Below are 23,938 nucleotides of genomic sequence, written 5' to 3' on the forward strand. Positions count from 1 at the left end.
GTTTGAAAGGAATTCAAGTTTTATGCTAACATCTGTGCCTCCCCAGAGGAGTAGTCTGACTCCCTTTGTGTTGACCTCAGTGCGTCTTCAGTGCCACGGTGAGGGTGACATTTGGTGTTTGCGTGCAAAATTCTCATCAACTGTTTGAAGGAATTGGCATGAGATTTTTGTTTAGATGTTCACGTTCCTCTGCACCTCAAGGGGAATTATGACTGTTTTGTGTTTTCCTTCATCCAACCTTTGTTATGTTTAAAGGTGGAGATTTGGGGCAACTATTGCTACTGGTCCTTTGCCACATTAGCGCAGTCATTCTGGTTCCCAATGATCTTTCAGGATTAGTACTTATTGCACGAAACTCTAGTGTGTGAGGGTGAAACCTCTGCCCTCTAAAACAGTCAAGTTCAACCCTGTTGTATGAGTAATGCTAATAAGGTATGTGTTTGTACATAATAGTGTAGCTCAAGGTTATAAGACATAGCAAAGTCAAAGAACAGGAAATGCAAAGCTGCTAGTGCCCCAAATATTTAGCCTTTTAAAAAAATCATGTTGTTTTCAGTTTGACACGTTGGCTCCATTAAACAGTGCTTTTAAGTTGTAGCATTTCCTGCTGGCATTGTACCCTTTATTACAGAGACAATTGTTATTGGACTACAGATATGTGTCAGAATGCTTAAACAATGTCTGGATTCAGCTATGACTACAAAAATAGTCTAACTTTCTTTTTTCCAGTTTGAAGTTTTTACCAGCAGCTCTTCAGGCGCTGACGTGTTACCTCAGGATCTTTAGAGACCTCCAAGACTATTTCACCTGTATTGGTAATTTGGTCTTGATCGCATTTGGTTTTTCCTCCATCTGTACACTCTGTCTGACTGCACACTTAAGGGCTGGTTCTGTAACTGTTTGTAGTCTGATCCACTTCTTCAGTCATATGCTGCAAAACACTTCATTTTTGTTTATATAGGCAGATCACAACCACAGTTGCCTTAAGCCGATTTATACTGTAAGGTAAAGGCCATACAGTAATTTCAGCAATCGCTTGGCGAGAGTGGGAAAGAAAAACCCAGGAAGAACAGGAACAGGAAGAAACCTCCAGCAGAACTACATGCAGGAAGTGTAGCCATATAACTCGCATCTAATAACCTGTTGAATAATTCATTTCACTTCATATTTAGTGACACACATAGAAAATGGAAAGTGAAGTGTGATCAGAAGCTGACTGGGTCATAAACTGGAGCCGTTACCATTTGCACCTGTAAATGTGTGACTTTGCCTTCATTGAATGCATACGTTCTTAAAAAAATAAAAAATCTGAACCTCAGTGAAATCTCGTAGTTATGCCTTTAGAGTTCCATCTCTTGTGGGTGAAAATAAAAGGGCTTTCGGCTGAGTCTGGCACTGTCAGAGAAGGTATGCAGCACACACATCTAGCTAAATGAAGCCCACATGTTGGAGATGTTAAATATAGCCCAGCCACAACTTCTTTGGCTCCAGCCATGTTTCTCTGCGATACCCCCTTTCCATCCCCCAACCCATCTACCCCAGGCGTGTGCAGGACGTGTCTGATGAGGCCGATGGCTGTCGCCCACCGCGTGCTCCCCGTCTCCATAAGACCTGACCCGTCACCTCCAAGGATTAAATGTTGCTTAGCTTCACCTGTTGACAGGCCAGAGCACCATACTCAAATAGTGTGGTGTAACTCTTTTACACCGCATAGCAATTATATATTTTTTTTTAAATCTTCATAACCTCCCACCTCATCCTCACTAGATTTGTAACATTCCCTCGATGCCGGGCCCTCCGCAAGCGTCACACCTGCATGCGTAATGACGGAGTGAATGATGATGATGACGAGAAAACGGGGGAGGATGACCAGAAGCGGACATTTGTTATAATAATTAATGGCTTCATTCCTATCCGCAGTGTCTTTAAAACAGTTAGTCTTATCTCCTTGGAGCTTCTCTCTTTTTCTCTGTCTCTCCATCTTAACTGTAAGCCCTCAGAGTGTTGTGGTAGTGATTTATATCCCGTGATATCCAGCCCAGGCATTTCTGCTCACCCTGCCTGCACCACTCCCTTCCTTTCCTTTTTGGCCCGCACTGTCTCACATCTCATTTCTTTTGAAAGGGCACAGAAATGCCTATAAACTGACTTCAAAAGGGACTGCTATCAGTTTCTTTTTGTTTTGTTTTTTTAAATACGATGCAGTGCATTTCCCCACGATGACGAATGGTGAACAAATGCCTAGAGAAGACCAAACTTGCCATCAGTATCTGAACTATGCCTGACATAAAAAGGAAATAGTTTACTGACACATTACAGGATTACATTTCATAATGTAAACTGAAGCTGTACCCTGTGTGCTAATCAGGCCAACTAGTAGCGGCAAGGAGTTTATGAAACTGATGAAAACTAGCACTGTAGAATTAGAAGATACAAGATGGTATGCCAAAAGCCGTGCAAAAGAGAACAAGTAGGAGTTTGCGTGCTGTGTAGAGCACTGAAATTCATGCCTGAACCTTCAAACTTAAGACATGAAGGGTCATACCTGTGTTTTATTAACTGAGAAGGGGTCTCCTTCACCAAATAATAATAATTTGAAGGAAAGGGACAGTGTGACTGGCATCTTTATAAAACATCATCCTCTTCCTCATCACCTCAAGCCTAGTCTTCTGAACCGAAGTCAGAGCTCTAACACAGGAAATAGTGCAACAAGATACTTGTTTATTCCTGATATTGTCACAAGTACTTAATGTCAGCAGATTAGACACGAGACCGTTCCGACTCTGGTCCCCCGACAAGAACCAGCTCATCAACAACAGCTGGGTATAAACTAACGTTAGGTTTAAGTGACCTAAAAACATTAAAACACTCACAATTTCTCTCCGATAAATAGTTTGATTGCATTTTCACATTGTATGAGAGTTTATTCACTAAGCGTCAGAGTCCAGTAATCTTAGATCTACACAGATGAACACAGGCTAATAACATCAGCTTTAACCCTCCAGTTCTGTGTACACCCCCCCTTTACTTTAGTCTTCCCGGCCTGTTTTAACAGCTCTTAAATTAGCATAACAAACATTTTTCACCACCAATTTCAGTTCAGTGGGTCAATCAGTAGGTCGTAAAGTGGGTCTTTCAGGGGGATCATTCAGTCAATGGGAGGGGGGGGTTAGTGGATTCCCATTCGTCTCTTATGGTGGTACTTTTGACCGGGAACACCACAGATGTAACAAGGTTGATTTAAAATACTCAACATTCAATGAAAGAGGTGATCATCACTTTCATATGTTCACCTGCATAGTGTGGAGGATGTCATAAGGCCTCGAGGCCATCAGATGTAAAACCAAAACAGTATTTATGAGTGTTTTAAGTTGTAAATCAGTCAGATTTGACCCGAACACGACAGGAAGGAACAGCAGTGCTGCTTACCCACAGAAAAGTTCAGGATATCTTCACCAACTCACCTCAGCATCGCTGTTATCAGTCAGAAGTGGGCTTCTCTAAATGACTGGCCCATATTGGACACCTTTCACAAAGTTTTACAGCCTCTTCAAGAGTAAATGAGCGCGGACGGCATTGACAGCTGAGGTAAACAGTGGACTGACAGCCTTCCACAGATGGGGGGAAAACACCAGGTTAGATCTGTATCTGGTCCAAATGATAACATAAACACACTGGCCACCTGCAGACTTATGAGATGTAGTTTAAAGTTAATGTTTTTGATATGTCCTACAGCGGCCACCGTAGCGAGGGTTATACTGTTGAATTGGGGAGGACTAAGAAAATAGAAGTCAGTTGACTGCAATCTGCCGATCTAACGTGAAAATCTTACCTTCTGTAACTTTCAGTGTAGTTTGATGTCCAGGTGAAAACTTGACACATTATTTTAGGTTATGAAATCTTTTTGATACGTTCACTGTTAACTGGATGTCTTTGGGTTTTTGCCTGTGGGCAATTTGAATATGGATCAGTTCATACGGGCTGTTGTAATATCAAAGATCTACACAAAACTGACAGAAGCATAAATAGCAGTGCAAACATGATTATGTTTACATGATTACGTTTACATTATGCTGGCTGTCTGCTTAACCAGGCATGTACAGTTACGTGCAGGCATGATTATGCATGGTCGGGTTCATACCGGATGTTTTTTAATTTGACACACATTCTAGTGGTTTTCCACACAGCAAAATAGTCAGGACAAAGAAAGAGTTTTGGTGGTAAAGTAAAAGAAGGATTGTTTTTACTTGGCTAGATCGCGTCCATATGAATAAATGAAGGAAGCCAAATTGTTTAACTTGTCACTCCTTGCTTCTTAATTTGCTTACAGTAGGTTCTTTGCTGATCAGCTTTGACTCTCAGGCTTGTTTAGCCAACATGCTTGAGTCTCTGTGGAGGAAGCAGTTCTCCCAGCTTTCCAAAATGAGGCCCAGATGAGCCTGATCCAGGCCAGTCAACAGTCTGCCTACTGAACCCCACAGGGGACGTCCCTGTTCCTAAAATTACAACCTTCCAAACTGTCATTTCCTTTTGCAAAAGACTTTCAATGGGACAAATTAGCACAGATAGTTAACATATGGGGCCCAAATGGGGGCTGGGACGAGTGGAAAGTGAGGAGTTTGCATGAATCTTGGTGGGTTTGTGTGTGGGACGTTTGTGCTCATAAATTCACGTGTGCAGGCGTGCAGAGCTCAGGAATGCAAACTGTTGTCTGCGTTTGATACAGGGCCCTTTGGTTGTCTGTCTGGCTATATGTGTGTGTGTGTTCACAGCAGGTGGAAAAAACATTTGTTAACAGTTGATCTGCTGGTCCAAACAGCCCCCACTTTGTTTCAGTGCATACCGATTGGACGTTTCTTGTCACTTCTTGTCCCGGTCTCTCAGTCAAATCACCAGGAGATCCAACACTTGATCGTTTATTGGCTTTGCTGCTTCCTCTTAACACATGCTGTTTATTATTAACATACACTCTCACGGTGCTATCCAGATATCTGCTAACATATCTCGCCTCCACTCAGTACCAGAGCCAAAAAGACGGGCTTCTTTTTCATCTCCACATGCCGCTGCAGCATGAGAGGTGTTTCACATTTCTCTGGAAGCTTCTTTGAATTTTCCATAGCAAAGCCGAGGGCTGTTTTTGGCCCCAGCAGCTAGTTTTAATGCCATGACAGCCCCTAAACAGTCGGCAGTATTAATGTAGCTTTGATCCACTTTTTACTTATTTGCATGTAAATGAGTATGCATGCTTGTCATAGACACCATGACATCACCTATTGGTTTTTGCACTCTACATTTTGAAACCTCAACATTAGCATTTTTGGCCGGCACCATGTTAGTTTATTGGAGCCAAAAAGTGACTATATTTGGATTAGAGGGTGGAGAGGGTAAGGACGGCTACATCCATGAACTGTATGGGTGCAATATTGGACTTGAGGAACAAGTTATTAATAAAGAACTCCTCAAAACTGCAGCACAGACTTCTTGGATGGTATATTTCCCACAGCAATTTGTGCTATTTGTCAGTTGGTGACTCAGATTAGTGAAGGTGAGGCCTTGCCAAGGTTTACACACTTGCCTGGATGAGTTCTAAAAAACAAAATTCACCCATCGTGCAGTTATGAAGGAAGAAACTGTCCATAGAAAATACAGTTTTTTCTTTAAACAATGCCTTTTTATTAAGAGTTTTTCTTTTATACATATAAACAAAAAGAAAAGAAAAGGATTACAGATGATCTGTACATTCGGGGTAATTAGCCCGTACATTTAAGGCTGTGAAATAAAAGGGGAAAAACAGCAAATATAAACACATGTATGACATTTCCCAAAATAACATAATCCCTGCAAAATAATCCCATTCACTCCCACCCAGGTCACTGCCCTAGACCTGTACACTGTATTTCCACACCTGACATAAGAGAGTTTGCTGAAAAATTCTTATAGATTTTGAAATGCATCAAGGGTCCCCACATGCTTTGAAATTTCCCAGTAGAGTTCTGGAGTGAGTGTCTTATTTTTTTCTAGTTTTAGACTCAACATGAGGTCATATAACCACTGTTTGTGAGGGGGGGGGGGCGCGTCCCGCCACCTCAGTAGGATTGCCCTCCTGGCCAACAGGGAACAGAATGTTAACGCCTGTCTTTTATAGGCACCTCATTCCCACTGATGCCAAACAGAGCAAGAAGGGGGCCAGGGGCCAGCGTCACACTGAAAGTCCTGGTCAGGGTATGAAAAACATCTGTCCAGAACTGAACAAGACTGGGACAAGACCAGTACATGTGGATCAGTGGGGCTTCAGCAGTTTTGCATCTGTCACAATATGGAGTGATTTCAGGATAGATACGAGATAATCTGGATTTTGAGAAATGGACTCAATGCACCACTTAAGTCTTTTCTTTAAAAGTGGTAAGATTAGGTATTTTAGCACAGCAGTCTGTAGTAATTGACTCACTCTTGGAGACGTCCCCAAGTGGACACTAGAGGAACTGCAATTTTTAGCAGTTTTTACCGGAATGGCTTTTCAGCTCTGTAGGATGTCACATTGTGACTTGTCTGTGCTAATATATAAATGCACATGTATTCTAACGTCTACTGTGACACGTACATGAGCATTATTAAGACTCAGGGTGTTGTGGTTCCTTTCAGAAACCTCTACATACAGTATGTTTGGTACACAGTCTCCAAGAGGCATCCGTTAGACTTTTATGTTTGCTTTTTCCTGCTTATCTGTTGAAGGCAGCCGGTTTAGTAGGTGTCAGTTTTCTTCCAGTGTGACGGCTGTTTTTCGTGGAACTGTACTCCAGCTATCTGTTTCTGCAAGTAGCTGAACTCTTACTCTGCTCCTTTCGAGCCGTCTCCCCCTTCCCCCTTTTATCTCATTCAGGTCTTGGTCATGTCCTTCCCTCATGCATCGGCTCTGTTATGACATCGGAGAAGGAAAGATTATCAGCATGTAAACAAGGTTAATTTTAGCATGCACCCGGGGTGACTAGCTGCAGCCTCCATCACCGACGAACACTGTAAATGACCGTGAGCTGGAGACATCTGCGCCTGTGTGTGGGCGAAAACAAAATGTAGTAGGCCGTTTCCTGGCTGGTTAGGTAATGATTCTAAAATATTTGATTCAGGGTTTATCGGTCATCAGCTGACCTGGGAGCAGTTTGTTTTTCCCTTTGCAGTAGAGGAGGGAAACAGGAGAGGGAGAAAAAGATGTTACATAAGCAGTGCAATAAAATAGCGGCCAACTGTCCAAACCAAATAGCTCATAGGTCATCACTGAAAATATGTCCATGACTTAATGTGGTCGGAGAACAAAATAATGATACTTCATAATGATAATATACGTGGTGATTATGTTATTTGTCATAGAAAAGTTAGAATAACAATCTTTGACTTGTGATAGCGGGGAAACATCAGTACTTAAATCAAATGATATATTACATAATGCGATACTGAAAGATTATCATAACGACGCCTCCATCATCTTTCCCCAGTTTTTCCACGATACTAATGTTTTTCTCTGCTCCACAGATGCGGCCGCTCGGCTGTGTATCGCACCAGAGAAATGGCGGCTCGGGCTCTTGTCCCCTTTGTCCTGGTCACGCAAATCCCGTCCACCGTCCAGACCTTGCTGCAGGAACTTCCTCTACAACCAGGACCCAAACTCCAACAGAACCGCATCCACGGCACTCTGCTGCAGGTCTGCTCCCGTGCACACGCCAGCATAAACCAGGACACACACACACTTTGTATAGATAACACCGAGTTGGGAAGGGGGTGTTGTTTTAATGACCCCCAAAGATTCTTTTAGAGTTGGATTCAAAACCTTAGTAACTCCAGTGTGTTCATACGTTGTTGTTGTCTGTACAAATCAGCAAAGGAGCGCACAGTTCTAAGTTATGTGCAGCGTTTCTCAACAGTTTGGATTTAAATTCTGTGCCCGTGTGTGAAAAGAGGGTGCACAACAAGGTGCTCCACTGCAAATATGAGTAGGCACACTTTGTTACAGTTTGTCACTTGTGACATACATAATCATACATAGTACGACACGCAATGAAATGCTTGTTGCTGTGCAATTAGAGCAATAAGCAGTTAGCAACAGTACTCCTTGTACTCTGTACTTGTAATCTGCCACATTGGTGAGATGCTGGAGTCGGAGTCTGACCACGGGATGAAGAAACTCATTGGAGAGGAAGCTGAAAGATGCTTGAGACGGCCACAATATGGACCCGCCTAGCAGCTAAACTTTCAAAATAAAAGTGAAAGAATCTCAGTCTTAGATGGTGTTGTTTCACGGATGATAAAAAGTTCTCAATCACAAGTTTTTAGCCATTGAGCGTATGTGGGAAAATCCTTTTTTGAAACCTCAAATGATCAAAATTCACCCCCCCAAAAAAGAAAAGAATAGAAAAAATGATTATTAAAAAAAGATTCAGGATTAAGGCACTGGCAACACTTTCAGACCCAGGAGTGACATCCATGTTTTGTCCTGTCTGTGTGTCTGTTGCTACAGGGATGTAATAAACAGCCAAACACATCAAATTAACTTCAGCTCCTTCCTGTCAAAGTTCAGATTAATGTCATAAGCATTTCTTTTGTTAATCTGACCTTTCACAGTACAAATATTACAACTAGTTGTATTCTATAGAGTCCACTCTGTACTAGCTGCGTGAAATTGTAGACCAAAGGCAGTGATGGAAAACAAAGACATGAGAGGAGGTTGATTTTGCAGAGGTCTCTGTGAGTGCCTCCAGGTCTTATTGAGAGTCACGAATCAGTGCTGAAGTGTGCCAAAAAGCTTCATGTTCAGATGTTGCCCTGTGTGTTTAAAAAGCATGTTTAGCATGAAGAAGGCGCTATAAGGCTTCTGCTTGTCTGGCATTAGATTAGGGCTAAACGTGGGGTTTTATTTTTCACGTATTTGGGCTGTTTTGGATATGCTTCAAAACTTGTGGCGCATTTAAAAAAAAAAAAGCTTATTAGAGCTAAGGCACACATTTATACATGAAGCCAGCATGTTCACTTGTCAGGAAAATTAGATTGTATGTAGTTTTTACCCCTCAGCTATAAAAGGCAGATGGGGAGCTGTCATCAGGCGCGGCGAGGACAAACGAGGCAACGAGAGCTTCAAATCTCAGTGAAGTCGCCTAGGATTTGATGTACTAATCAGTGTGATGTAGAATAGGAAAAAGAAACTAGACTCCAAGCACGTAAACACGGATGTCAACGCCGCCGGGATGACATATTACATGAAAATGAGCTTCTCGTTGTTTTATGAGGGAGGAAATGCATTCATCACAGTTGTTAGCCTTCAAGGACACACAGTGTATCTCCAAAACATAAACTTTATTCCAAATGAAAACATGACAATCATCACCACTGGACCCGAGCTGCGATTTGCGTTTCCACCCAGCAAAGAGAAGAGGCAGAACGCAATTACCAAAGCAGTTATCACGACGGGGCGTATGCGGACGCCAGCGGAGAGGTTGGAGATACAATGCATCACACCTCAGCAAACACACACATTATCTGTCAGTCCCACACACTCAGTTACCGCACAGAGCCTGTCCAGACAAGGCGGTTATCGCAGAGTAAATACCAGTGTTTAGTTCTGTCATCACACTCTGACAAACACAACCAAACAGTCTGCTGGTAATATCAACACACACGGGAGGGAGGAGAGGGGGAGTGGGAGTTTCCCCGGCCTTTTTATTGAACGCCAGTGATGGGGTCGGCCAGGGAGCCGGTGGGCGTGGAGCGGTAGGAACTGGGGGTCAAGACAAAAGAATGAAATGTGCACTTCTTTTGGGAGAAGATGGAACACTCATGGGGGGACAGCGGTCTGGACTGCAGGGAGGTCCGCTGTGGGATGAAGGCATGAATGGAGGAGGGGAGGTGGGCCTCTTAAAAGCTTAGAGGAGATTTCAGGAGGAGAGCGGTTTACTCTCCTTTCCTGTCATGGTCGCCACGTGTGAAGCTTCCCCACATGTCTCCTGGTCTAGCTTCATCCATCTTCATATATGTGCCCTCTGTTTCTGCTGCTCTTCTTTTTATTCTTTTTGTTTTGTTGTTGTTCCCCATGATTCACCTCACCTCAGATCTTATTGAATCCAGACTTGTATCATTTAGAAGTCACCACCTTTACATATGTCGCCAGCAGTTTGTTTTCTTGTCACACTGTAACACATAAACACAGGTGAAGTCTTTGTACACAGCGTGCTTCATACAGGCGGCAGCTTCTGAGGCTGGAAATTAGAAACTGCAGTTCCACCAAAAGGCTCATTTCCCTCTTCCTGACAAATGTGGATGTATTTGTTTTAAATAAAGCTCAGCCTTTCTGTTGAAGCTTGAAGTTGAAGTTAGTGGCGTAGCTGCTTTGACTGGCTGGTTGAGCCTAACGCAGGAGGCTGCAATCACTCGATTGCTAGTGCGATAGTCTCACTGTCATTTGAGGTGTCGGTGGCTTTTGGATCACTTGCAATGCAATTACCTGAAGAAAACAAATCCTGTTACTTAACACTGACACAGGTATCTATGCCTGTGTGGTGTACCTGTATAGCTTTGCTAAAGCGGCTTGATAGCATTGATTAGCAACTTAGACTAAACACAATTACCTCCATGTCCAAAATAAAGACTTCAGGACTCTGTGTCACAGTGGCTTTGTCCATCTGTCATACAGTAACATGGCTCTCTATGAACTATAAGGTGCAGCTCAGACCACATTCAATTCCCCACTCGCCCCTCGGGGCGGTCTTTATCCTTCAAGCTTGGGTCCTCTACCAGAGGCCTTGGAGCTGGAGAGTCATGTGCAGTATCTTAGCTGTTCCTGGACTGCGCTCCTCCCGACAGAGATCTTGGATGTTGTTCCTGGGATCTGCTGGAGCCACTCACCTAGCTTAGGGGTCGCTGTTACCTTCACCCTCTGCATCTTTGCAAGCTCTTCTCTGAGCCCTTGGTCAAAGTCCATATACTCTCAAGACACAAATCCACTTCTCCATTCTGAGAAACTATGATCCTTGATTCTTAAATAGGGGTTTTACTTAAAAATGACTAAAACCATTTTCAGCTGAGCTCACTAGAACCTGTTTTAAGTGAAATCGCTTCTTTCTGCACTCGATCTCTTTGAGCATTTGCTGCTGCATACTGGTTACTACAGTTACCCCAAGAAATTACGAAGTTGGTGTCCCACCACGGTGACTGTTCCTCAGCTGTTGCTATGTGGATCTTTTTGAGGGCACAGGCTGAGAAGCAGGGGCTTGAGCCAGGCTCCGTTGGCTCCACTGGCCCCCTCTTTAATCACACCCCTGCATTAGAGTTTGAATTTGAAAAGGTTTATTCACACATCCGCTTATTTGGCAGTTTTAGTCCGTTTCAACCCCGTTTCGCTTCCTCTTCGTGCAGTTTTTTCATTTGAACCTTTTTTGTTGCCATCCTAAGACGGCTCACATGTAACGTATGTCACATTCGCACAGACACACAAATATCTGTACGGGATACAGCAAAGCCGAAGCCTGCAGGCTTCCTTAGACATTTCATTTCCTTTTTCCTTCCACTGAAAGCACACCAGACCATTGTACCTCACACACTGTCTGCTCAGCTTTCTGCATCCACAGTGTGAATACATAATAAGCCACTGCAGCACATATACATCACGTTTCCTGTTTTTAACTTACAGTTGTGTTGTACATCAGTCCTTTTACTCTGAATTGTTACATATTTGGGTTTAATTCTCCATTTCTTCCTTATTAATAATGCTGCTGTTATTAGGCCTGCTACTTTTTGCTGTACAGTTACCCCGCCAATGGTATTGTTTTGTAGTCATACTTATAATAACATTATATAATGAGATAAAACTGTGAGGACGGAATCCTAATTAATGCTACGATGTGTTTATAATGTAAGATCTCGCACGTGTAGCTCTGAATAGCTCTGTTCATCTGTTTTGTGTTAATTAATAATTTCATGACTGCGTCAAAGCTTCAGGTGTCTCGTGTGTTTCAAGAGTTTAATAAAGTAACGATGAACTCGTTTGATCGGCGGGGATTGATTATCTGTGTGGACTATCTATACCGAGGCTACAGATAGCAGGTGAGTAGGTGTACACTAATGTGAGGGCACAATGAGGGCATTGTGGAGATGATGGAGGCAGATATGCAAAGAGCTGCAGAGCCCAATGCAGGTGAAGTGGTCTAAACTTAGTAAGACAGAGATAGAGGTCTGAGTGTACGTGTGGAAGGGAGCATCTCTCACCCCCACACACACGTCGCAGATAAAGACAGTAGCCTCCCTGCTCTGTGTGTGAGAAACAAGGACGATGTTTAGATTGGAGCTGCAGAGACGGGGAGCGAGCGTGCGCGCTAGCAACATGCACGTACGTGTGCACGTTCATGTACGCCACACTCTGGCGCTGTTTACACCGAGCTTACGAGGATTCTGGTTTTGGCCTCGGGACCTGTCTGATGTATGTTAATATGCGTCGCTGTGTGTGTTTGTGTATAACAGGTAGCAGATGTTTTTGCTCGAGGGAGAAATGACTTCCTCTGTTATTGTCAAAGAACAACTGTTAGTGGGCCGAGCGCGGAGCTGGGAACCATCACCGCTACCGAGGCCGGCTCTGCCACCCTGCTGACTTTCACACAGGCAGTAATAAGTCTGATACAAGGAAATGTTTCCATCAGACACTTTTTTTTGGCTAGTGTTTTTTTTGCACGATTGTAAGAATTCTTTTGTACTGAACATTATAAATCAGAGAAAGTTTAACCACTACTATGACTTGACTTGCATAAACTACAAATAAACAGTGACTATCTCACCCCAGATCCTCATCCAGTAGAGCTCTCTGCTATGAAGAGTAGCCTAAAGGTTGTATCAGTGTTTGTATATAGTTAACAAATGACTGTCAAATAAAACAAAGTATAATTCAACAGTATTTAAACAATGGTTATTATTCACTTCCACAGTGACCTAAAGGGTCCACTTTTGAAGAAGCTGTCTTCAGATAAAGTTGTTAATGTGTAATAATGTAAGAGTTTGAGTTTCACTGTTGCTTCTTTTTCTTAAACTACATCTCACATGTACATCGTCTGACCTGTAATATTGATTTACTGAAATCTTTCAGATTTTTGCATCTCGTCTCCTCATGACGTTTTCTGTTTTCACACACGCTTTTGATTGGGTGATTAGCGTCACATGGGATGAGTTACAACGCATGCGTTTGGTCTGCCGCACGTTTAAGCCGCGTTCAGTTGCCTCTGGAGTGAGTCGGTGTGTTCCAGTAGTAAAGTCAGGAAAGCATTAAATATCGTAAAGACAAAGGCTGTGCAGATCAAAATATGCCTACTGTAAATACAAGAAACGTTGCTTAGAATAAAATGCAAACAGTCTGTCGAAATCTAGTAAATCTGGGTCCTTAAAGAACGGCCTCTGGGTCCGGATCCAGACAGCAGTGTGCCTATTGGTGATGTCACTGCTGGGATTTACGGAACATTGGGATTCACTGACATTTTAAAATGGGAGTCTGAGGAATTTGCTTTTGAAGTCAGCCAGTGGCAGCGCTGACAGCACTAAAAAAAAAAAAAAAAAAACACTATAAAATCGCCAATTTAGGATGAAAGCGGTGTGCCGCTTGTGCAGACGTATAGCGCGAGCAAAGTACCCAAACACGACTAACTTGCATGAGCATGCACGTGTCCACCATCCGGCTGAGTATGCTAGGCTGTCACCAGCTTCTGCAGCTCCATCAACAAGCATTTGGGCGCACTCTGAGGAGGGTGCATGTGCTCGCAGATGAACGAGGGTGCTGTTAAAACAGCGCTACTATTTATTTATTTTTTCTTCTGTTGACTGCTTCTATTAGCTCCATCGTTATTAGCAAACTTACTCATGGACAAATAAATAAATAAATCACCCTTGTAAAAACGATCAACGATGGGCTCAGCCTATCATCGATAGTCGATATATTCGTCCAATCGCCCAACCCTAGTAGGCACTTTTACTTCGCAACATAAAGGGCTTGAGGTGACTGTTGTTGCTATATAAATAAGATAAAACTGAATTGAAAGAGTCGCCTTTGTCTTAAATTTCCATACTATATTTCTCAATTTACAACAGTATTTTCACCTTTTACAAACTTTTAGTGGCACAGACTGATCTGGGATTTTTTGTTTTTTTCCCCTCGAGATGGAAAGCTTATTTGACTATAAGATGTTCTGTGCAGAATATATTAAAGTAGTGTGATAGAAATAGGACATTTTCATGCATGCACTGCAGTTCTAGATATACACCGACACTGTATGCGGCGTTTTCAGAAGGCAGAACTCATCTGAGGCAGGCTTCAATGTCCTGGCCTGATTCTCTCTACGTCATCCGGATTTGGTCAGCCTGATTAATTGGTTGAACTTAGGGCAGTGCTGTCTTCTGCGTGGCCTGGGTGAGACCCCTTCCCTGTGATCAAACATCTCTGAAAACCACTGGATTCACTTCAGTCACCCCGTCTTGCCCAAAACCTCTGTTGATACAATCTGGACCAAGCTTAACAAGCCCACCGGACAGACCGGCACTAACCCAACCCGACACTGGACTCCACTCTCGACACGCGCCAGCAGCAGTCCTGGCCCACAGCGCCGGGTACAGGCCAGACATATAAAGCTGCGGCCTGTGGTGGTTTGAGAAGGGCCAACTCGACACATGTAATCCTTTGTGTATTTTCACAACAGAGGCTAAATGAGACTGAGGAGGCTCTTGAATTCGGAGTATCGTTGTAGCCTCGTCTCTGGCAGCAGTTGCGTTGGTGTAGCTTTCCTCAGTGCATTCTTCTCTGCTGTCTTCAAATAATTTTCTTTTGGCCTGCCGACTGCTGCCTTTAGCCAGCGATCTGCCTGGGCTTTCTGAGAAAAGCCTCTGGGCTGAACCAGAGAAAGAATGTGTGGGCCTGCACACCCTGTCAGCCTGCTTTTAAAATGCCATCAGATATATCCAGTCCAGTGGGAATCCCAGGTGTCTCGTATTGGTGTCAGACGTTTTGTGCTATTTTGTCAACATACAGGTGGCAGTTCCAACCGGGCAAAGTGGGCAACTGCCCAAAACATTTCTTACAGTGGTAGATTTAAACCACTCTTAGTTTATGTCCTTGTTGGTTTATATTGAACCCATTTTATTGTATCTAATTTTTTCCCAGTGTGTCAACATACATCAGGGATTTATTCATTTGGCAACCCCTATAGTCACAAGTCGTCTCAATGGATGGCTTTGGTTGATGTCTGTATGAATTCTAGGTTATGCAATGTGGTTACATTACATCGCATTATTTAATATTGTAACCATTCACTTTTTATTGAACACCGTATTTTTCTGACCATAAGGCGAACCGGATTATAAGACACATTAAGTGAAACAAAACAGATAAGTCAGATAAGTCAAACTTTACTCAACTCATTCTTCTTGTTTCCTCCTCTTCCGTACCATTGATTCATTAATGTAGAATTATCTCGCAGCTGCTCTATTCCCGTGTTGTTGCAGTATATTAATGACTAACCTCATATTGTGGATGGATTATCTCAGTTGTTCTCCTGACTGAAGTTTGATCCGTTTACAGCATCCTGCCATGCGATTGCATTTGTCCCTAACCATCGGGAACCCTCACGTTAACTTTCATTGAGTGGAAAAAAGTTAGCGTTCATCCTCCAGCTTCACTGTTTGTTATGCTAACATAGCTGTGTCGCTAGCGATCACGTAGCACATCATTATATGCCAGCTAGCCCAACTTCAGTAACCCTACAAACATCACTGCTTAGTCTTCTGTCTTCATTTATGTTGGAAGTGATAGCAGGCCTGTACATTTTCATTTTTTTCAGAAATCTCTGTCAGAACATGCTATATCATGTTTAGGTGGAAACTAGCGAGCTAACTTCCTGCTAACTCCGTTAAATTTAATAAATTCCGTTTTCATGGATTCCTGGATGTTAAACTTAATTGTTACACCTGGTAAAGCAGCAACGCTGATCATTTTATTAAAGGTGAAAGAATTTAGACAGTTTTTAACTCTCAATGTACCGTAGTGTTTGTTTGACTTTGGGACCTGAAGCGGAGTTTTGGCGGTGTTGCCAACTTAGCGACTTTGTTGCTATATTTAGCGAGTTTTCACACCCCCTTAGCGACTTTTTTTTTCTAAAAACCGACTAGCGACAAATCTGGCGACTTTTTCTGGCGTTATTGGAGACTTATGACGACTTTTTCACATGAAAGCACGTATCGCTCTTACTCTCAACAATCAGCGGGTGCTTCCATCGGCACCTCGCCTGTGCGAAAACGCTCACAGGCGGCAGGTAGTCCTCACGCAGCAGTCGCCCCAAGCTGATGTCAGAGCAGGAGATATTCACCCGTACAAACTGCAAATGAATCGCGCATGAGCGAAGTTGCTGCTATCGGTTTGCGGTCAGTAAGCACAACCAGAATTCATACATAAGGCGCACTGTCGATTTTTGAGAAAATTAAAGGATTTTAAGTGCGCCTTATAGTGCAGAAAATAGGGTATATTCAAAAGGACTTCATGTGATTCGTAATCAGCTTCACCATATTTGTCCAAAACCTTCTTATTTAGGAATATGTTTAGTCTGGTGTCTTCACATCATGATATATCGTAGTGTCCTGCCTTAGTGTTGTGTCCAACATTCGGAGACAATTTCCCTACCAGCGTTGGATGCCTGTAAACTTCATATGTTTATGTCCTGACTTTCTTCTGCAGAATTGATTTGTCTACCACTTATTTCCAATCCATATTGTCGGACAGTTTCCATTAAAAATTTATATATATATTCAGGCATTTTAAGGTTGTCAGTTTTGCCCAAGTACAAATGTAATGTCTCATGTTTATGGTCATTAGTTGCTGTCCACTGATATCATTGATCTTTACTTCTGTTATGTACAAAGTAAACTAACCCCTGTCCTCTTGTTCAGGGAGCTCCTGTTTTACTGCTGCAGGATATTCAAGCAGGAGGACAGCTGAGTGTCAGTCCTTCACACATGCACACCCCCTATGCTGCTAGTACCAGTATGTACACCCGCCTCTGGACATAATAAAATAACAAACAACTCCCTGGGGGCCAGCTGCGATGCTCTGTTATAACTGTTAACAGTGATGTAGTCATGCTCATGGAGTGCACTTATAAGCTTTGTTTGTGCAAGAATATGGCCGTGCAGGGCAAGGGAAAGTTTGTGTGTTTCTTTTGTTTTTTTTTATATTTAGCTCGTCTTTATTGGATCTCTTTTTGTCTAATTGGGCGCGTCCACACTCTGCCTAACCTCTATCTGCTTTTATGTGAACGCCGATTTATGCGTTTCTTTGTGAATGTGTTTTACTGGACGGAGCCCCGGATTGCTGTTCAATTATTTGCGCTTGCACTTGCTGTGTGCATGTGCGCGCGTACGTGCGTGTGCGCTTGCAACAACATGTGGTCAGTCTGTGGTTGCGGCAGTGGGAGGGACGGCAGGGCAGCCTGATAACAGAGTCTGAAGGGACCTCACATCCACCACCACTATTTTTAACGGACCCAAAAGCAGAATGAGGCTTGTTGCAACACACAAAAAGGCACACACAAACAGTTAAATGTCTGCTTAGAGAACAAGGCATACAAGGAGGGTTTGATATTTTCATAATTCAAGTTTTTATTGTATTTTTTTGTCTGAAGTTCCAATCCACAGCTATAGGGGGACGCGTGGTTGCACTATGAGGTTGTAAAGTATCTAAAACAGCTGCATTGATAAATATCTTTTTATATGATATAATAAATATGTCTGTTTTGATAAATGCACTAAAGCCTCGATTATACTTTCTGCGTCCGCGGCTCCAATGAGGTGTGAAGAGATGTGAATTTCACGATCATACGGTGAGCGTGAGAGTCTGTGCGGATGTTCACATTCCTGCATGTTTTTTGTGATCATGTAGACTCGTCTGCAGGGAATTTACATTACAATGCACGAACTATGAATGTGCCTCAAGGAGTGAACTAAAGAGACGAATAACAGGAATGACTTATTGACAGTTGGGTTTCCAGCTGTCCATGTCCGCAGTATAATCAGTATAATCAGGGCTCAACAAAGACAGACTCGCAACCCTTCACACTAGCATTCACATCTACCGATCTTTTAGAATGGCCTCTAAACCTAACATGTGTGCCTTTGGACTGTGGGAGGAAGTTTAAGTACCCAGAGAGAACCCACACAGGCACATGCAAACCCAAAACCTCCTGGCTGTGAGGCGACCACTAGACCGCTGTGCCAATTATTTGCAATGTTTGCAAACCTCCACGTTTAAATAGAAGCACATACACTGGATACGTTTTTCATGTTTTAATGTATTTTGTTGCCAGCGATGTTACCAACTCTCACCATTTCCTCGAATAGAGTCTGGAGCGACTTCTGAAGGACTTACAACATGTCACATCTAATCTGAAGAATGTGAAGTATATTTCTCTGAAAATCTGAAGGATGTGATGCACATGCTTGAGAATAAATCCACTCTGGAGCTGCCTTTCTTCTGGCTAATGTTAGCTAACTCCAGTGTGCCTGCTAACACAGATGACCGTCATATAGCAAAAGCCAGTTTTAAGTGGTTAAGATTTAGCCACTAATTTATCCAGACTCCCGGAATTCATTTGGTATCCGGCCATTTTTTATATGAGTTTATCAGCTAATAATGTGAACCAAACATTGTCTGATCTATGCAGCCACAGCTAACTCGCTAACCATATCTGTTATTGCTTGGAAAATCATGTCAAAGTGGAAATTGCTTCACCACCTAAGGAGACCCATAAGTCTAACTTATATTTAATGAGCAAGCATAACTACAGTAGCATTTATTTTCTACATTAATAATAAACAGTGGGCGCTAAACCAGCTACCTGTATCCATACAGTATAAAAGGTGCACCTAGATAAATGAAGATAAACGTTTTCACCATCGCCTCATCTCAGTTTCAGAAAAAACAGATGTGTGGAGGAAGGATGGGTCTGACTGGGAAGCTGGTTGCTCATTGGATTACGTGTCATCAGTCACAACCTCAGCATGAATGTGTTTTAAGGGGTCAAGACACAAAGCCATTATTCTGTACATTTCTGCAGGTTATGACACACCACGCTGTGTTTTATACGGTCTGTGTCTGCAACCTTCATCTCTTTTTATTATTGCAGCATTCAAAGAGCTGATACATACGTATACAGTACATACGCTTGTCTCCTACTTGTTTTAAAAGATTCCTGGAAGTCAGTATATATAATAGTGCAAGCTCCTTTAAGCATCTTATACATTATAATCATACAATGCACAGTACTGCTTTTGTTTTTCATGTCGGAACCAGTTTATTTGACCACAAGTCATATGATCATTTTCCTACAAGTGTGGAAGGAGTAGCAAGAAAGCAGGAAATCCACATTTAGGCAGTCAAGGGGGAAGAAATCGGACATTTGATCAAGAAAAATAAGCCTGCAGAAGGTCTCTGTGCTGCTGTCTTATTGTCTCCCATTCATTTACGCTTGATCCTATCCCAGGATCTCCTCCCACAATGGGGTGTAGTTCTGCACTCTGTCTTTGGGAGGAGGAATTCTATAAATATTTCGGTTTTCTCCATGCCGGGCTGGATTGAGCCGGTTGAGCCTCCCATGCAGGGACTTCCCAACCCGGTGGATGAGGTGTAACTGTGGAGTGCAGCAAGAGAGGGAGAAAAGACAGAGCTCTCTGCTTTGGACACTGGAACCAGTGCTGGAACCGGTGATGCTGCTCAAGCAAACTTTTAATGAGCAGGCGTGTGCTTGTCTAAACTGGAAGTAACAGCACAGACCACAAAGCATATCGAAAACCTTCTGGAGTACTTTTTCATCTGCACTTTTTTTTTCTTTCTTTTTTTTTCTAGCAAAGTGATAAAATCTTAATAATATGGTTAAATGATTAACCGCTCTTATATCAGTAAAGTAATCAAGGCCACATTTGAGTTAGAAGTCAGACCCACAAGCTTTCTTTAGAACTCAACTATTTTGTAATATCCTGTATGGCTGTGCACCAGCAAGTTTTAAAAGACACTTTATGAAGTTTCTAGATTTAAACCCCCACCAGAATAGATTCAGCATTTCATCATCCACGCAGGTAAACAAGATTATTTTAGTCTGGCACCGTGGCCGTGAGCAAACAGGGTGATAGGTTACTTTTAGAATGACTTCCTTTACCGAGCTTGTTGGAACTGGCAGTGAAAATGAAGACATATTCTTATGTTTGAAATAATGGGAAGCAAAATTACTTGGAAATGTTCAATATTTGGTTTGGGAATCTGCTCCAGCTCTGGCTTCTCGTAGGTGGAAAAGCCCTGAGAGAGAGCTGACAGCGAGAGGAAGAAGGACCTGGAGGTGTGGAAGCTGTTTGTGTGAGCCAGTGGGTGTTGCCTGGGCGTGGAGACTGCAGGAGATGAGATGGGGCAGGCCAGAACTCAGCGGCCAGGCTTGGTGCTACGTGGTCGCCCTGGTTTTCCCCACGTTGCCTTCCCTGCATAGCGTAATGAATGGCTTCCTACTGGTCTGTGGCCATGGCCCCAGCTTAAAGAGTATACTTACCAAGGCCCAGAATACACACCCCAACCAGCCAGCCAGCCTGTGTCCTGGCCTCTGAATACTCCCAACCGCCAGTCCACCTGCTGCAGACTGGCTCAGTCTCTCATTGGCAAATCGACCGAAGTGAAAAGAATGATTTAATCTTCATCGGGAAACTTCTTGCTTTCCTGTCCAGAGACCAGAGGTCACACGCCAGGATGGAAAGATGCTCCTTTGAAGCAAGCAGCGTGTTGACCTTTCAAAGTGTGCTTTGAATATTTACTGGAGAAGAGGGAACATCAAAAGGGACAACTCTGACCATCATCTTGTCATTTAGGTTGAGCAACTAGTGGTTGGTGGAGTTGCTGTGTAGGATTAACATGTTCACGTCCCGGGCTGTTTGGCTCAGTGTAATAAATAAAACAAGACAGAAAACCCGTCTAACAATAATTTCCCATGTAAGATTTCTTTTTTTGATTGGTTTGTAAATGCACCATAAAAACCATTAAATTCCAGACAAAGAGGAGTATTTGTGCTGTAGTCCAGACGTGGTTGGTGTCCAAGTAAATTTTCCTCCAGGGAATTTGTATTTGTCTTGTAATTACTGATGAAACCTTATAGCTAAAAAAATTATCTACATAAATGATATAAGTTGTTATAAATGATGTACATCATTTACAGAGGCGTCATCCTGGTTTTCATTCACCGCACAGTGTTTTCTCACCCTTTAGTCCAACATTTAGGAGCTCACCCTGTTGCCAAATGCAGTCATATAGCCAACAGTAGAAAATCCCCATCAGTAGTGGTTTGATGCTTCATTTCGTAATGAACCTATTAAGACTGAGTGCAAACCCAAACATGTTACACCAGCGGTCCCCAACCCCCGGGCCACAGACCGGTACCGGTCCGTGAGTCATTTGGTACCGGGCCGCGAGAGTTGAGACTCGGGTGTGAAATGTATGGTTTTCAGGGTTTTGATCGGTTTTTAGCGTTATTTTGTTATCGTTTTTTTCGTTAACTCGGTTTTCCTGGGTCTTTTCACGTGTGTTATGAATAAATCTTCTTTTTTTCGGTACGGGTACTAGTTTTATTTTGTTGTATTTATCCGCGACACCTTAAAGGCCGGTCCGTGAAAATATTGTCGGGCACAAACCGGTCTGTGGCGCAAAAAAGGTTGGGGACCGCTGTGTTACACTATCACTTTAAGGTGTGATGTCATTGCGTGGCTTACCCTTTAGAGCCTAAGGCAAACCACAATTCATTTCACTGATAGTACGTCCTACAAGTGTCCATCTTTTATCTACACTTACACACTGTAGCTTGTGATTCAGTAGTTACAGTCTACATGCATCAGACTCTTTTTATTAGATCTCTGCCACACAATGTGGTTGAAAAAGAGGGAAAAAACACTCGAACAACAGAGTATCAGTAACATGTATGTGTATGTATCACTCTGCCAAGATGTAAAGATGAGTGGAGTTTAGTCTGTTTCTGTAGGGCTTGTAGATAATTCTCTGTGACTCTGACTCATGTATAATAAATATCCATTCTGTCTTTTTCAATTTGTGTGTGTGTGTGCACGTGTCGGTCTGCAGGTGCTGTTTCTCTTGCGCTCCTACCAGACTGACTCACACAGACCCCTGCCAGCAGGAAGCGACATCGGTGAAGCTCTCTGTCAGCGCATGTGGCTCGCTTCTCGGTAATCCTAAACACGCCCACACACAAACACACAGATAAGCATCCATCCCTCTCTTCCAGCTCCCTCGCCAGAAGAATAGCTCCTTGTCTCATCGTGCATCCCCTCCCCGGCCCTGTCCGCTTCATGTCCTGCCCCGGCTTCCATTTCAAAGAGACCGCCTGCTGACCCATCTGCATGCAGTTTCTCCCCCCCTACTTTCCCTCTACCTCTTGCCCTCCTGCTAAAAGTCCAGGCCTCAAGTTGGGGCACAGTTACCTGCCACCCTCCCCCCACCAACTCCTCCTCTTCTGTCTGAGGTCAGGTTTAGGTCTCCTGTGCTCAGGCCCTACAGCAGATAACACAGCGCCACTGGGTTAGCAACACTAGCCCTACTAGCTCTGCTTGGTTACACTGATGAGCTTTTATTAAGATGACGAGGTGAATTCTTGCTCACCAGAGCGTACCCAGAGTCTGCTTGTTTGATCGCCCGGCGCCGGGAGCCCGGCGCCCAGATCTAAGGACATCACAGGTCAGAGTATCTTTGTTTTTGGGAAAAGAAAACCTCCCAAACTCATCCAGATCACCACTAATTTGAGGCAGCCGCCTTCCAAAAAGGACGGAATGCATTGTTCGTCTGGTCTGAGTCAGTGTTGGGTTTTGGCCTCACACCGATCCTTGTGTTGTGTCATTTTGGACTTTTTCTGGCTCCGCGAGGGTGTCCGCGCTGCAGCGATGACGCTGGCGTCGTGAAGGGCCGGCGTCAGCCTGTTAGGACCTTCTCCAGTGTATAGTTTGGATCGCGATCTAACGATTCAACTTCTTACAGCGTGTTTGATGATGTTAGCTCACATTCACAGGACTCATCGCTGCCAGAATCTGTCATTAGTTAACCAACAGTCGCTCCTCTCTCTCATACACACACTCTAACCGTGCTCCATCTCGGGTATTGTGCATGTGTGCGTGTATTAAGCGTGCAGGCGGCTGATGTGGGGGCATGTGCGCGTTATTAATATCCGAGTGATGAAAACATGACGTCAAGCTCGCACACTGTCTCTGTTGTTTTCTCTCGCACACACTCGCGGCCTCTCGCAGCGCTGTGGTCACAATCTTGATAGAACGCACACACTTTGCAGCGGCCACACAGGGCGATACAGAATGTCGACGTTTACAAATAATATGACAGCAGCGAGAGCTTTACTTCACTAATGTGCAGGGCAGGAATAAAAAGGAAATAACACCAAGTCGTTCGTGTTTTGAAGCCTTTGCGTGAAAACTCCAGTGACATTCAGTAAATAAGTCCCGTCTAGGATGACAGAGCTGGGGGCAACTCATATGATTCTGGCCTATTCTCAGCCATCAGGATTCATCAAAAATGAGAACACAAATCACTGTGCCATTCAGTGACTGATCCCGTGAGCTACTGACCCACTAATAACAGTAACTGTTTGTCTGTGTCAGTACAATTAAGTGGTTTATGTATCGTTCAGTGGAAAGATTAAATGTTTTGCTGATTAGCTGATGAACAGCTTTGGGTTTTTTTTGTTTTCCTTCTTGTGTTGACCCGCACTGACACTCAGGACTTGCAGGAAAAACAAACACCATCCATGCCTCCATCTGTTATTGCCATCCTTGGGCAGCGGTACAAGCAGAGAAACCCAGACTTCACTCTCCCCGGCCACCTCCGCACTCCAAA

The 23,938-nt window shown here is 43.4% G+C and overlaps 1 protein-coding gene across 1 annotated transcript in view; it reads left to right on the top strand.

The window, feature by feature from the left end:
* thada (THADA armadillo repeat containing) overlaps positions 1-23,938 on the top strand; it is a 113,836-nt gene that overhangs the window by 46,342 nt on the left and 43,556 nt on the right. The window contains exons 29-30 of the mRNA XM_063491729.1: positions 7,528-7,696; positions 22,163-22,266. Of these exons, the coding sequence (XP_063347799.1) occupies positions 7,528-7,696; positions 22,163-22,266 (273 nt within the window). The remainder of the gene's footprint in view (positions 1-7,527; positions 7,697-22,162; positions 22,267-23,938) is intronic.

Source organism: Pelmatolapia mariae, linkage group LG13, assembly GCF_036321145.2.
Source record: "Pelmatolapia mariae isolate MD_Pm_ZW linkage group LG13, Pm_UMD_F_2, whole genome shotgun sequence".
In the NCBI taxonomy this organism is placed as follows: domain Eukaryota; kingdom Metazoa; phylum Chordata; class Actinopteri; order Cichliformes; family Cichlidae; genus Pelmatolapia; species Pelmatolapia mariae.